The sequence below is a fragment of the Anolis carolinensis genome, chromosome 6, assembly GCF_035594765.1.
Source record: "Anolis carolinensis isolate JA03-04 chromosome 6, rAnoCar3.1.pri, whole genome shotgun sequence".
Classification (NCBI taxonomy): Eukaryota; Metazoa; Chordata; class Lepidosauria; order Squamata; family Dactyloidae; genus Anolis; species Anolis carolinensis.
In genome coordinates this window covers 48,686,256-48,701,131 of record NC_085846.1, presented here as the reverse complement: position 1 = coordinate 48,701,131, position 14,876 = coordinate 48,686,256, and the positions used below count along the sequence as shown (strand labels likewise).

General features: G+C 45.9%; 1 protein-coding gene across 2 annotated transcripts in view; it reads right to left on the bottom strand.

Moving 5' to 3' along the window:
* The window catches only part of nr4a3 (nuclear receptor subfamily 4 group A member 3), a 43,177-nt gene extending 30,489 nt beyond the window's left edge, over positions 1–12,688 (bottom strand). The window contains exons 1-3 of one of the 2 annotated variants that reach the window (XM_016994465.2): positions 12,548–12,688; positions 6,868–6,957; positions 1,744–2,666 (exon numbers count right to left, since the gene is read on the bottom strand). In XM_016994465.2, the coding sequence (XP_016849954.2) occupies positions 1,744–2,664 (921 nt within the window). In that variant the 5' untranslated portion in view covers positions 2,665–2,666; positions 6,868–6,957; positions 12,548–12,688. The remainder of the gene's footprint in view (positions 1–1,743; positions 2,667–6,867; positions 6,958–12,547) is intronic. The other variant, XM_008112966.3, reaches the window with a different exon arrangement.
* Between the last annotated feature and the right edge of the window lie 2,188 nt (positions 12,689–14,876).

The following is a 14,876-nucleotide window of genomic DNA, read 5'->3' as shown; positions in this document are numbered from 1 at the left end:
CCTGATAAAAGTCTTGGGACAATGACCTCTTATTGTGTGTGTAGGTAAAGGTAAAGGTTTCCCCTGACATTAAATCCAGTCATGTCCGACTCTGGGGGGTTGGTGCTCATCTCCATTTCTATGCCGAAGAGCCAGCGTTGTCCGTAGACACCTCCAAGGTAATGTGGCCGGCATGACTGCATGGAGCACTGTTACCTTCCCGCTGGAGCAGTACCTATTGATCTACTCACATTTGCATGTTTTCGAACTGCTAGGTTGGCGGAAGCTGGGGCTAACAGAGGGTGCTCATTCCACTCCCTGGATTCAAACCTGCGACCTTTTGGTCTGCAAGTTCAGCAGCTCAGCGCTTTAACACACTTCGCCACCGTATGTGTATGTGCTTTTAAATAGCCAGTTTACTTATGGTGACCAATGAACGGCAATGGGTTTTCTTAGGCAAAGAATATTCAGATGTGGTTTGGCCAGTTCCTTCCTCTGAAATATAGACTACAGCACTTGGTATTCATTAATGCCCCATCCAAATATTCACTAGAACTGATTCTACTTAGGTTCCAATATCAGACAGGATCTTAAAGGTCCATAATTCTCAGCAGTGATATATAATGACAATTCTCTAAAAAGATGCATGAACAGTGAAGGTAAGAACCAAATTGACCATTGCATAGACAGGTGACACTACACTAACAAACATTCAAGTTTTTCCAACACTTAAAATGAAGTTGGTTATTAGTAGGGGTGTACAACATACCACAAGCCTTGTGGATAGACACATTAAAATTCAAACACAGTTTACTTTAGTTACAACTAAATCCCATTGAAAGTAGCAAATGTTCTTCTGTGGTTTCTCTGAGCCCTACAGCCTAAATCTGTACACACCTACCTATATTCTATAGATTTGTTCTTAAGATGAATTTGGATATACATCAGAACGGATACATTTTTAAAGTGTAACTTGACCTATATACATGTGTGTGTGTGTGTATGTGCGTGTGTGTGTGTGTATACATACACATACATACACACCCTATATGTGTGTGTTTGGGATAACATAGGGAAAGGTTAACACACCTGTAAAGTTTGTTTTGCTGTCTGTACTCCTCTTCAGATTTCACCTCATTTTCTGTCCCTGTGACAACTGGATTATGAATTTTTTGGTTTGTTGATAAACAAGGACTGCTGATAAAGCTTTAGTAAAAACACCCTTTCCTCATGATAACTCCTTCGGGAATGAGTTTCCCTTCCTAGAGGTGGATTTCCTCTCATTTCGTGTTGCTGCCCCTGTTCGTAACTAGGAGTCCAATGTAAGTCAGATGTTTGTAATTTGGGGACTGTATGTACTTATTTGCCAATCAATAGGTAAAGGTAAAGGTAAAGGTTTTCCCCTGACATTAAGCCTAACCGTGTCCAACTCTTGGGGTTGGTGTTTATCTCCATTTCTAAGCCAAAGAGCCGGAGTTATCCATAGACACCTCCAAGGTCATGTGGCCAGCATGACTGCATGGAGTGCTGATACTTTTCTGCTGGAGCGATACCTATTGATCTACTCACATTTTTATGTTTTTGCACTGCTAGGTTGGCAGAAGCTGGGGCTAACAGCGGGAGTTCATCCTGCTCCCCGGATTTGAACTGCCGACCTTTTGGTCAGCAAGTTCAGCAGCTCAGTGGTTTAATCCACTGCACCACTGGGAGCTAATAAATAAATCCCATCAAACACTAGAAACGGACTTGTGAGTAAACTCTTACCTTGAAGAAGCCTTTACAGCCTTCACATGTTCGCACCCCATAGTGTTGGCAGGCAGCATTGTCCCCACATACTGCACATGTGCCCTCTCCTGATGAAGAACTTCGGCTGTGGGGTGAAGGGAGGCCACTGCTGCTACCACTGCTCTCACCCAGCAGACTGGACGTGGCTGCATTGAGTCCCAATGGTGAGAAGGCTAAGGTGGCCGCTCTCTTGGACAATGGGAGGCCATACGGGTGATTTTCCATAGCTGCTTGGCTCGCAGTAGACCTCTCCGATCCAATGGGTAGATTCAAGGCGGTGGCATCATAGCACATGTGGGCGCTGGCAGTGGGTGTGTGGGGTGGCGAATGCTTGAAATGGAAGAGTGGGAAGCGGCTAGACATTGTTTTCATAGGGGCAGTGTCCATCAAATGGCTTGGGGCCATGCAGGTCTGTGCTGGTGGAAGAGGGTGTGGGGGTGGTGGTTCATCCCAGGGAGCCTGGTGGGAAGGAAAACCAGGCGTGGTGGGTGTGGAAGGTGGCGACTGCTTGAAATACATGGGGGTGTTTGCCACACCTTCTTCCATGGAAGGAGGCAGTGATGAGTGGTAACTGTGCATCCGATTATCTTCCATCTTAATGAGGGGCCTCTGGCTCGCAGAAGAGGAAGGCGAGGAGGAGGAAGAAGAGGCGGACTGCATTTGGTATAGGCAGGAGGGCTTGAGCTCATAGCCCCCAGCGTAGCCCTCCATAAAAGTACTGAAGCTGGGTAGAGAGGTGGTAGCAGTAGCACTGATCTCAGCACTGCTCAGTTCCATTGTCAGCTTGCTGTAGTCAGGGTTCATGATCTCAGGATTGTACTCTGAGCCATAGGCAAAGCTCTGAGATGCATACGTTGAGCCAGGAGGCGAGGGGCTGTACTGGGCTTGCACGCAGGGCATATCTGAAAGGACAAAAGTAAGGGTCAGTTAGCAATAACAGCACTGACAGCGTGCTCATCGACACATTTTCCTTATACCCTCTTCCTGCAGTGCACAGAAACGGGTGACACATTTCTCACTCGGGAAAAAACAAAGAGCATACAAACCACATGTAGACCTGTATAACTCATTCTGGCCATTCATCTAAAGAAAGTGACTCTGTGCAGCATGCTCCTGGTGACAATTGAGTGGGTTTTTTTTTATATATAGGGGGATCTTTACATGTGCGGCCGACTTGAGGAAGAGCGAGGGAACTGCCAACCTATCAAAGTGTCAAAGTGAAAGCAAGTCTGCTTTCAGCTACTCAGAAGAAACGGTTAATTAATAGTATAAGTAGAATGCATCCTTCCCCCTGCAGCTCTCCTTGATCTGCTCTTCAATATATAGAAAAGTAACAGAAATTTAAGCAAGAAAGCAAAAGAATACAAGTGATAGGTTCTGATGTAGGTTCTCATAATGAACAATTAGAAAGGGAAGAAGGAAGGAAGGAAGGAAGGAAGGAAGGAAGGAAGGAAGGAAGGAAGGAAGGAAGGAAGGGAGGGAGGAAGGGAGGAAGGGAGGGAGGGATGGATATTGGAATATTGGTTGGCTATAGTAAATCTTTTTAAAAATATCTTTATTGAGGGTTTTATATTAAAAAAGAAACAGAATATATATTAGAGAATAATAGTAATTTCACAGCGAAAGTGGGAGAACACTTATTGTTAGGCTATAGTAAATCTTAAAGGAGAAACAGAAATGCCTGTACTAGAGATAAATATTTTGTACTGTTTGATAGGGGCATAGTGGAGATAGTATAAATACAGTGGAGTCTCACTTATCCAACATAAACGGGCCGGCAGAATGTTGGATAAGCGAATATGTTGGATAATAAGGAGGCATTAAGGAAAAGCCTATTAAACATCAAAATAGGTTATGATTTTACAAATGAAGCACCAAAACATCATGTTAGACAACAAATTTGGCAGAAAAAGTAGTTCAATATGCAGTAATGCTATGTAGTAATTACTGTATTTATGAATTTAGCACCAAAATATCACTATATATTGAAAACATTGACTACAAAAATTCATTGGATAATCCAGAACCTTGGATAAGCGATTCTTGGATAAGTGAGACTCTACTGTATGTGTTGTTGAAAGCCTTCATGGCTAGAATCACTGGTTTGCTGTGAGTTTTCTGGGCTGTATGGCCATGTTCCAGAAGCATTCTTTCCTGACATTTCACCTGCATCTCTGGCAGGCATCCTCAGAGATAATGAGGTATGTTGGAAACTAGTCAAGTAAGCAGCCAGACCCTGAAGCTGAAAGGCTATTCAATGCTGACCAAGGTGGCCAATTGAAACATTCAAACAGACAAGATTTCTTTCTCCCACCCTGAACATTCCACAAATATATAAACCCCACTTGTCTAGTTTCCAACAGACCTCACAACCTCTGAGGATTTATTTATTTCCAATATTTATATCCTGCCCTTCTCACCCGAAGGGACTCAGGGCGGCTTACAACATCTATGGATGCCTGCCATAGATGTGGGCGAAGCATCAGGAGAGAATGCTTCTGGAACATGGCCACACTCGGGAAAACTACAGCAATCCAGTATAATAGTGTTTATGATCTGGCCTTTCAGAGCTTCTTCTCATCCGTATAAAGCATTAATCACAAGAGCTAGTCCTGTTAATTGTAGCAGCGATAATGAATTCATAAAACTGCAGGTGCCTAAAATAGAAAAAATATAATAAAATAAATATAAAAGTTGACTTTCTCTTTTTGTTCTTGGCTACTGCAATAGAAGTGAAACTTCTGTGTAAAGACCGAAAAGCCTTCATGAAAAATAGAAAGTTTTATCTTCTCAGAAATTCAACAAGGAAAAGAGGAAGCACACATATTACCTGATACTTTTTTTAACATTTATGTGAACCATTTATGTGAACCGTCTCAAATAAAGGCCACATTCCTAGAAATGCCCTCCCCTGCCCTTTTAGCACTAGCCCGTCACCTTTAGTATGCTCTTTTCATTTCTATTTTTCTATTAAAAGCCACAAAAGCAACATATTAATATTGCATTCATTGCAAAACAAATTTTGCTGGGCTCTGGAAACTGGGGTGAAAGAAAACGCTTTCAAGGTGTAGGTGGCCACACTTTTGGAATTGTTAATTCTTGTTAATACTGTTCTATGTTTGATTTCATTGCAATGTTTGTATATACAGTAGAGTCTCACTTATCCAAGATAAACGGGCCGGAAGAACATTGAATAAGTGAAAATCTTGGATAATAAGGAGGGATTAAGAAAAAAAGCCTATTAAACATAAAATTACATTATGATTTTACAAATTAAGCACCAAAACATCATGTTTTACAAGAAATTGACAGAAAAAGCAGTTCAATACACAGTAATGTTATGTAGTCATTACTGTATTTATGAATTTAGCACCAAAACATTGAAACATTTACTGCAAAAACAATGACTACTAAAAGGCAGACTGCCTTGGATAATAATACCACAAAAACAATTACAGTAGAGTCTCACTTATCCAAGACTTGCTTATCTAAGGTTCTGGATTATCCAGTGCATTTTTATAGTCAATGTTTTCAATATATCGTGATATTTTAGTGCTAAATTTGTAAATACAGCAACTACTGCGTATTGAATTACTTTTTCTGTCAAATTTGTTGTCTAACATGATGTTTTGATGCTTAATTTGTAAAATCATAACCTAATTTGATGTTTAATAGGCTTTGCCTTACTCCCTCCTTATTATCCAAGATATTCGCTTATCCAAGGTTCTGCTGGGCCCGTTTAGCTTGGATAAGTGAGACTCTACTGTACAGTGTTCCCTCACTTATCACTGGGGTTAGGTTCCAGGACCACCCGAAATAAGTGAAAATCGCAAAGTAGAGACGCTATATTTATTTTAACATTTATACATTATTTTAGTAGTTATAAACTATTTTATAAACTATTTTATTTTTAGGAGCCCCGGTGGCGAAGTGTGTTAAAGCACTGAGCTGCTGAACTTGTAGACCGAAAGGTCCCAGGTTCAAATCCCGGGAGCGGATTGAGCGCCCGCTGTTAGCTCCAGCTTCTGACAACCTAGCAGTTCGAAAACATGCCAATGTGAGTAGATCAATAGGTACTCCGGCGGGAAGGTAACGGCGCTCCATACAGTCATGCCGGCCACATGACCTTGGAGGTGTCTACGGACAACACCGGCTCTTTGGCTTAGAAATGGAGATGAGCACCAACCCCCAGAGTCAGACATGACTGGACTTAACGTCAGGGGAAACCTTTACCTTTTAAACTATTTTAAGTCTTTATCAACCAATCGTGTGATAAATCGCCTCCTTCTCCTCCTGTTACCACTTCGTCTCTTTTTCTCTCCTTTTGGCTTCTCCTTCCTCCCTTCCTTAGGCTGTAAATTGTAATTTTTAATGATTTATAATAGTCTTTTGGAGTTTATTGAAAAACCGCAAAACGGCAAATCCGCTAAAAGTGAACCGCAATGTAGTGAGGGAACACTGTACAGTAGAGTCTCACTTATCCAACACTCGCTTATCCAACGTTCTGGATTATCCAACGCATTTTTGTAGTCAATGTTTTCAATACATTGTGATATTTTGGTGCTAAATTCGTAAATACAGTAATTACAGCATAATATTACTGCGTACTGAATGACTTTTTCTATCAAATTTGTTGTATAACATGATGTTTTGGTGCTTAATTTGTAAAATCATAATCTAATTTGATATTTAATAGGCTTTTCCTTAATCTCTCCTTGTTATCCAACATATTCGCTTATCCAACGTTCTGCCGGCCCGTTTATGTTGGATAAGTGAGACTCTACTGTACTACTAAAAGGCAGACTGCCTTGGATAATACAGAACCTTGGATAAGTGAAGCTTGGATAAGCGAGACTCTACTGCATATATATTTTAGCTTTTGATTGGTATTGCAATGGTTTTATCGCGGGTCGCTTGGGGGGTTTTGTACAGAGAAAAAGCGGAATATAAGTAATAATCCAGAAATGGCAAAAGCTTGCGAAGGGGATTTGGCGAGGGCGCTTCTGAGGATCTCCCACACGCGTGGTTCGTGGGAAAGCGGGGTTTCTTTTGACGGGGAAGGGAGGGGAAAGGTGCGGAGAGGCGGCGCCTTGGTTTATTTACCTGGAGGGTTTCTTGCTCGCTGAATGGTGGGAGGGGCGGCGGGCTCGCTTGGCGGGGGCTCCTCGTGCGGGGGCTTCTCCGACTCGGGTTCTGACAATACAGGGAGACACGGGTTGGACCCGGCTGCAGAGGAGTCCCGCCGCCACCTCCTCCTCCCTCGAGATCCGCATCTCCCTTTGCCCTCAGCGTTTGGCTTTGACCGCGCCACACATTCTGCCGCCTGAGGCAGAGCAGCAGGACAAGCCCTCCTCTCCCCTTGGGACACACAAAACCCAGAGCTGTCACTTGGGTGCCATCCTAAGCCCAACTCAACCCCACCCCACTCTTCATTAGACACCAAGACTAGAACTGATGGGAGTTGGGATACAGTCACATCATGGAAGGCTGCTGTTTGTTCTGTTAAGTCAGGAGAGTGGCTTTAAAGCGTCCTTTAACCTTTCCCACAACCTCAGAGCTCTAAGTCTCTTTATGGGAGTTGGAGGAAAGAAAGGAAGTTTCCTTCTTTGGAGGCTTTTAAAAAGAGGCTGGATGGCCATCTATCGGGGGTGCTTTGAATGAGATTTTCCTGCTTCTTGGCAAGGGTTGGACTGGGTGGCCCATGAGGTTTCTTCCAACTATAACAACAACAAGTTATAATATATTGTATGTATGTCTATATACTTCTAAACCGCCCTGAGTCCCCTTCGGGGTGAGAAGGGCGGGATATAAATGTCACTAATAAATAAGGTAAAAGATAAAGTCCAGTCATATCTGACTTTACCTTTACCTTTAACCTAAAACAAATGGTGCTCAAATTGTGTTGTCGAAGGCTTTCATGGCCGGGATCACAGGGTTGTTGTATGTCTTTCGGGCTGTGTGGCCATGTTCCAGAAGCATTCTCTCCTGACGTTTCGCCCACATCTATGGCAGGCATCCTCAGAGGTTGTGAGGGTTCAAATTAGTAAAGGTAAAGGTTTCCCCTGACATTAAGTCCAGTCATGTCTGACTCTAGGGCTTGGTGCTCATCTCCATTTCTAAGCCGAAGAGCCGGCGTTGTCCATAGACACCTCCAAGGTCATGTGGCCGGCATGACTGCATGGAGCGCCCTTACCTTCCCCCCCGGAGCGGTACCTATTCATCTACTCACATTGGCATGTTTTCGAACTGCTAGGTTGGCAGAAGCTGGAGCTAACAGCGGGCGCTCAATCCGCTCCCGGGATTTGAACCTGGCACCTTTCGGTCTGCAAGTTCAGCAGCTCAGTGCTTTTACACACTTCGCCACCGGGGCTCCGAATAAATAATAAATAAATAAACAAGATTTGTTGTTGTTAGGGGCAGCTAACGACTCTGAACAAAGGGTGCCCCTAGGCTGGAAGAAGCCAGGAGATGAAGCTATTCCATGCTAATTTAGGTGATTAACTACAACATTCACACTAGCCTCCAACTGACAAAAGTTCTTCTCTCACCCTGGACTTTCCACAGATAGATAGATAGATAGATAGATAGATAGATAGATAGATAAACCTTCCTTGCTTAGTTTCTCCATACCTCACAACCTCTGAGGATGCCTGCCATAGGTGTGGGCGAAACGTCAGGAGAAAATACTTCTGGGACATGGCCATACAGCCCGGGAAACACACAGCAACCCATTTCATTTATATGTGTTGTCGAAAGCTTTCATAGTAGGAATCGCTGGGTTGCTGTGAGTTTTCCCGGCTGTATGGCCATGTCCCAGAAGCATTCTCTCCTGACATTTCGCCCACACCTATGGCAGGCATCCTCAGAGTCATCGTCACAACCTCTGAGGATGGCTGCCATAGGTGTGGGCGAAACGTCAGGAGAGAATGCTTCCAGGACATGGCCATACAGCCCGGGAAACTTACAGCAACCCATTTTGTTTATATTCTGCCCTTCTCCCCGAGGGGACTCAGAAAGCGGATTACAACATATGAACAAACACAGGCAAGCATTCAGATTTTATGATTCTATAAGGGATCCAAACTGAGTAAAAATGACAGCGCACCGATCTCTATGGAACCTTTTACACTGCCATATAAAAAACAGATGATCTGCTTCGGACTTGATTATATGGCAGTGCAGACTCAGATAATCCAGTTCCAAGCAGACAATGAGGAATATCTGATTTGATCATCTGGATTATACTGCCTATGTAAAATACAAAAAAATTATTGAGTTGTGAAGGCAGCCTTATGCTTGCCTTCAAAGGCCCGCTGAATCAATGGGCGGAGTATCCGGTGATACAGAGCGCCAAATATAATTTTTGTGTGCGTTGTCGAAGGCTTTCATGGCCGGAATCATTGGGTTGCTGTGAGTTTTCCAGGCTGTATGGCGATGTTCCAGAAGCATTCTCTCCTGACGTTTCGCCCACATCTATGGCAGGCACCCTCAGAGGTTGTGAGAAAGAATTCTTTTCTGTTAGAAGCAAGTGTGAATGTTGCAATTGGCCACCTTGATTAGGCTTGCAGCGTCAAAGCCTGGCTGCTTCCTGCCCGACGGAATCCTTTGTTGGGAGGTATTAACTGGCCCTGATTGTTTGACAAGAGTTCTTTCTCCCACCCTGGACATTATTCCACAGGTATATAAACCCCACTTGCCTAGGGTTGTTGTATGTTTTCCGGGCTTGTATGGCCATGTTCCGGAAGTATTCTCTCCTGACGTTTCGCCCACATCTATGGCAGGCATCCTCAGAGGTTGTGAGGTAATGTGGGCGAAATGTCAGGAGAGAATACTTCTGGAACATGGCCATGGAGCCCGGAAAACATACAACAGCCCTGTGATCCCGGCCATGAAAGCCTTCGACAACCCATTTGCCTAGTTTCCAACAGATCTCACAACCTCTGAGGATGTCTGACATAGATGTGGGCGGAACGTCAGGAGAGAATGCTTCTGGAACATGGCCATGGAGCCCGGAAAACATACAACAGCCCTGTGATCCCGGCCATGAAAGCCTTCAACAACCCATTTGCCCAGTTTCCAACAGATCTCACAGCCTCTGAGGATGTCCGACATAGATGTGGGCGAAACGTCAGGAGAGAATGCTTCTCGAACATGGCCATTCAGCCCGGAAAACATACAACAGCCCTGTGATCCCGGCCATGAAAGCCTTCGACAACCCATTTGCCCAGTTTCCAACAGATCTCACAGCCTCTGAGGATGTCCGACATAGATGTGGGCGAAACGTCAGGAGAGAATGCTTCTCGAACATGGCCATTCAGCCCGGAAAACATACAACAGCCCTGTGATCCCGGCCATGAAAGCCTTCGACAACCCATTTGCCTAGTTTCCAACAGATCTCACAACCTCTGAGGATGTCCGACATAGATGTGGGCGGAACGTCAGGAGTGAATGCTTCTGGAACATGGCCATGGAGCCCGGAAAACATACAACAGCCCTGTGATCCCGGCCATGAAAGCCTTCGACAACCCATTTGCCCAGTTTCCAACAGATCTCACAGCCTCTGAGGATGTCCGACATAGATGTGGGCGAAACGTCAGGAGAGAATGCTTCTGGAACATGGGGCCCGGAAAACTCACATCAACCCAGTGATTCCGGCAACACAAAATAAAAAATGATATTTGGCACTCTGTATCACCGGATACTCCACCCATGGATTCAGCGGGCCTTTGAAGGCAACCATAAAGCTGATGTGGCTCTCAATGGGAAGGAGCTTAACCCCTTTTCTTGAGAGAAAAAGAAGGAAAAGGACCTTGTTTGTGGACTGAAATGATCCCGCTTTTCTCCTGACTCTCCATCACTTTAACTGTTTTTTTCCAATCCCTAGGATATTTGAGCGCTGCAAAAGCATCGGGTAGGGATTGACTTAAAATGGGATGTATAGAATTCAAGGATATGCTGCGAACACGCGAGATATGGCTTGGTTGGAGGGAAGCAACGGCCTCCTCAACTCAACCCTGAGGGTCTGTGGTGCCTCCTTAGCAAGGCATTGCAGCGGGAGCGCGTGTGAATCCTTTCCCCGTCTCTTCTTAGGGAAACAACCTCAAATATGAGCAACGTGTGCTTGGGACCCTCTCAAATGGGTTTTGAACCATTCTTGGGGAATGGGTCCACCTTCTGCAGGCGCACAAAAGTTGCTCAACTCTGTCCCCAAACTCCCAGAGTCACAAGAGTCAATATCCCACGAGGAGGGAAACGAGTGGCCCGACCGAGTCCCCGCTCCCGCTTTTCTCCGCGAGTGGAATAACAGCGGACAAGTCCCCGTTTGGTCCACCGGCCTCAGAGGCTTTGCGGAGGAGGGACCACCAAATCGTCCACTCGCCGCAAACAAAACAAGTCGCAAACAAAACAAAAAAACCCTTGAGTCCTGCAGCGCGCGCCTGTCTTTCAATGGGAAGCGGAGTCTTTCTGCAAAAGCAGAAACTTTCCGGGAAGCAAAAAGAATCCTAGAGTTGGAAGAGACCTCGTGGGCCATCATCCCACTTCTGCCAAGAAGCAGGAAAGTCGCAAGAGGAGAATCCTGTCAATACAAAACCGGCTCAAGCATATCCCTGCCTTGCTGCTGCCTCTTTCATAGAATCATAGAATAATCATAAAATAACAGAACTGGGCCATCTACTCCAACCCCTTGCCATGCAGAAGTATGCTCTTTGGATGACCCCCTTCTCCCCTCCCCGCAAATTGCCCCATCGCTAAAAGCACCTGCTGGCAAGGAAGGAGAAGAAGAAGGAGAAGGAGAGTCTTGAATCGGAAACATAAAGAACAGCACTCAGAAAACAGAGGAATTCCAGGCAGGACATCTAACACGCCCCAACAAAGCATTCCCCCAGGCAGGAAGCAGCCAGACCTCGAAACTGAAAGGCTAATCCATGCTAATCAAGGGGACCAACTGAAACATTCACACCTGCCTCAAACAGACAAAGAGCACTTTCTCCCTCTCTGGACATTCCAGATATAAAAACCCACAACCTCTGAGGATGCCTGCCATAGATGCAGGCGGAACGTCAGGCGAGAATGCTTCTGGAACACGGCCATACAGCCCGGAAAACTCACAGCGACCCAGTGAATCGGAAAAGGCAGTGGGCTGCTCTTGGCTTTTCCTATCGCTTCCTCTCCTCCGAGGCTTAGTCCTGAGGCGAGGACGGAGCAGCAAAGCCGGTGGAGGGGAAGGAGGAAGCGAGCGCTCCCCGATCTCTCTCTCTCTCTCTCTCTCTCTCTCTCTCTCTCTCTCTCTCTCTCTCTCTCTCTCTCTCTCTCTCTCTCTCTCTCTCTCTCTCCCCCCCCCCCCCCGAGGCTCACATTGGAAGAGACCCGGCGCGCGCTCTTGAAAAGTTTGGAGTCGCGACTTGCGAGCGTCGCTCCACTTGCTGGATTGCGGGGCGCCGTTGTCTGCAACCCCGCCCGCTTTGTTGATCTTCCCCCCCCCCTCTCCTGCCCCCCTCCCTCCTTCCATCATCCAGTTCGGACCCATTGCTTATGCTTACGTCTCGCCCTGGACGGGGAGGCATCAAAATCTCTGCTCTTCCTCCGGCCCTGGAGAGCGTCGTCCCCATGGCAACGGCGGAGGCGAAAGGCGAGTGATAGATGGAGGGGGGGGGGGGTATGGTATGGAGCAGCCCCTTTCCACTTGAGAAGCCAACCCAGACCCCTCCCCTCCCCGTCCTGCTTCACCGGGCACAGCCTTTGCTCCGACCCAAACTTTGTCCTAGTCCCTCCTCGGACTCACTCGGCTGCGGTGGCGGTTCCGTCTTTACATAGAGTTGGATCTCGGCTGCTCCGGGGAAGCGTCGTCTCCTTCAGTCCCGAGCGAGGCGCGGCGCTCCAAAGCGAGGCATCGGCGCCTTCTACCTTGGAGCTCCGGACTGCGCTGCCTCTCTTTGCCTGGCTCGCGCTCTCTCGCTCTCTCGCTCTCTCCCTCCGCGCGCGCCGCACGTCATTTATGCGAGGAGCCCCGGCGGCCTCTCAGGCAGCGGCTGGAATGCGAGACGTCAATCGTGACGCCATGGGAGCCTGACGCGGCTGACCCCCGCCCCCTTGCCCGCCCCGCCGCCGCCGCTGTCTGGGTTGGGGAGAGAAAGAGAGGGCGTGTGATTGTGTGCGATTGTGCGCTCGCCTGTGTGTGTGACTCCCCGCGAATGAAGCAGGCGGGGAGGGAGAGAGAGAGAGAGAGAGAGAGAGAGAGAGAGAGAGAGAGAGAGAGAGAGAGAGAGAGAGAGAGAGAGAGAGAGAGAGATAGATGGGGAAAAATGCTTGTGTGTCTCGCGCCTCTGCAGCCAGCGCGCGCATTCGGACGCGGAAGCAGCCCAAGCGAGCGCCCAGCCACGCCGAAGGAAGGAAGGAAAGCCCTTGGCCGGAGCGGCTTCCCTGGAAGAGACAGAAAAACCTCTCACTTCCGGATAGCCTACACCTTGCAACTTTCCCTGCATCTATTCCTTGGATTCGGAGCTTTCCTTCTTCCCAGATCTAACCTGCCTGTCTTTTTTCCTGCCTCGTAAGAAGCCTTCCTCTGAGCTAGGTTTGCAGCAACAACTGTATCACTGGGTTGCTGTGTTTTCCGGGCTATATGGGCATGTTCCAGAAGCATTGTCTCCTGACGTTTCGCCCACATTTATCGCAGCCATACTCGGAGATTGTGGGATCTGTTGGAAACTGTTCAAGTTATATATTAAATTATATATTAAGTTAATTTATATATTAATATAAATATACTTTATATATTACAGGCTGGAGAGCAAGCCAGCTGCAACCAGCTGCAATGAATCACTCTGACCAGGAGGTCATGAGTTCGAGGCCCGCTGGGAGCCTGTGTTTGTCTTGTCTTTGTTCTATGTTAAAAGGCATTGAATGTTTGCCTATATGTGTAATGTGATCCGCCCTGAGTCCCCTTGGGATGAGAAGGGCGGAATATAAATGCTGTAAATAATAATAATAATAATAATAATAATAATAATAATAATAATACCATATAATGATATAGTACAATATAGTAATTTAATGCTTATATTGTGCTATGCTAATAATATATTGTATGTTCATTTGATTTGTAAGCCGCTCTGAATCCCCCTCGGGGTGAGAAGAGCGGGATATAAATATAGGAAATAAATAATAAATAATAAAGTGGGGCTTATATATCTGTGGGAGAAAGAACTTGTCTATTTGAGGCAAGTGTGAATATTTCAATTGGCCACCTTGATTAGCATTGAATAGCTTTTTAGCTTCAAGGTCTGGTTGCTTCCTGCCTGGAGGAATCCTTTGTTGTGAGGTGTTAGCTCGCCCTGATTTTTTTTTGGGGGGGGGGGGGGGGTCTGGAATTCCTCTGTTCTTTATTTACTGTCCTGATTTTAGTTTTTGTTCATTTCCATGTTTCCTCCTTTTTTGTTGAAATTGTCCATATGCTTATGGGTGTCAATGGCTTTTCTGTGTAGTCTGACATGGTGTTTGTTAGAAAGCAGACTAACAGTATTTGAAAGCTATACATATTTAAAAAATTCTAAAATCAGGAAATAAAAAATAAAGGAATTCCAGACATGAAACAATCAGGGCCAGCTAATCACCTCCTAGCAAAGGATTCACCCAGGCAGAAAGCAGCCAGACCTTGAAGCTGCAAGGCTACTAAATGCTAATCAAGGTGGCCAATTGCAACATTCATACCTGGCTCGAGCAGACACGCGTTCTTGCTCTCACCTTGGACTTTCCACAGGCATATAAACCCCAATTGCCTAGTTTCCAACAGATCTCACAACCTCTGAGGATGCCTGACATAGATGTGGGCGAAACGTCAGGAGAGAATGCTTCTGGAACATGGCCATGCAGCCCGGAAAACTCACAGCGGCCCAGTGATTCCAGCTATGAAAAACAACATGTATGTTTGGAATACTCCATTCAAGCTTGCCTGGCGCTTCTACATTCTAGATCTAGAGCATTAAAAAAGTTGGATGCGATGCTCGTCTGTGCTTTTATTACTCCCACAATAATAATAATAACAACAATAATAATATTAATAATAATATAAATAATGACTTCTCAGAAGTGGAAAGCAAGCGTTTTGATCGGAG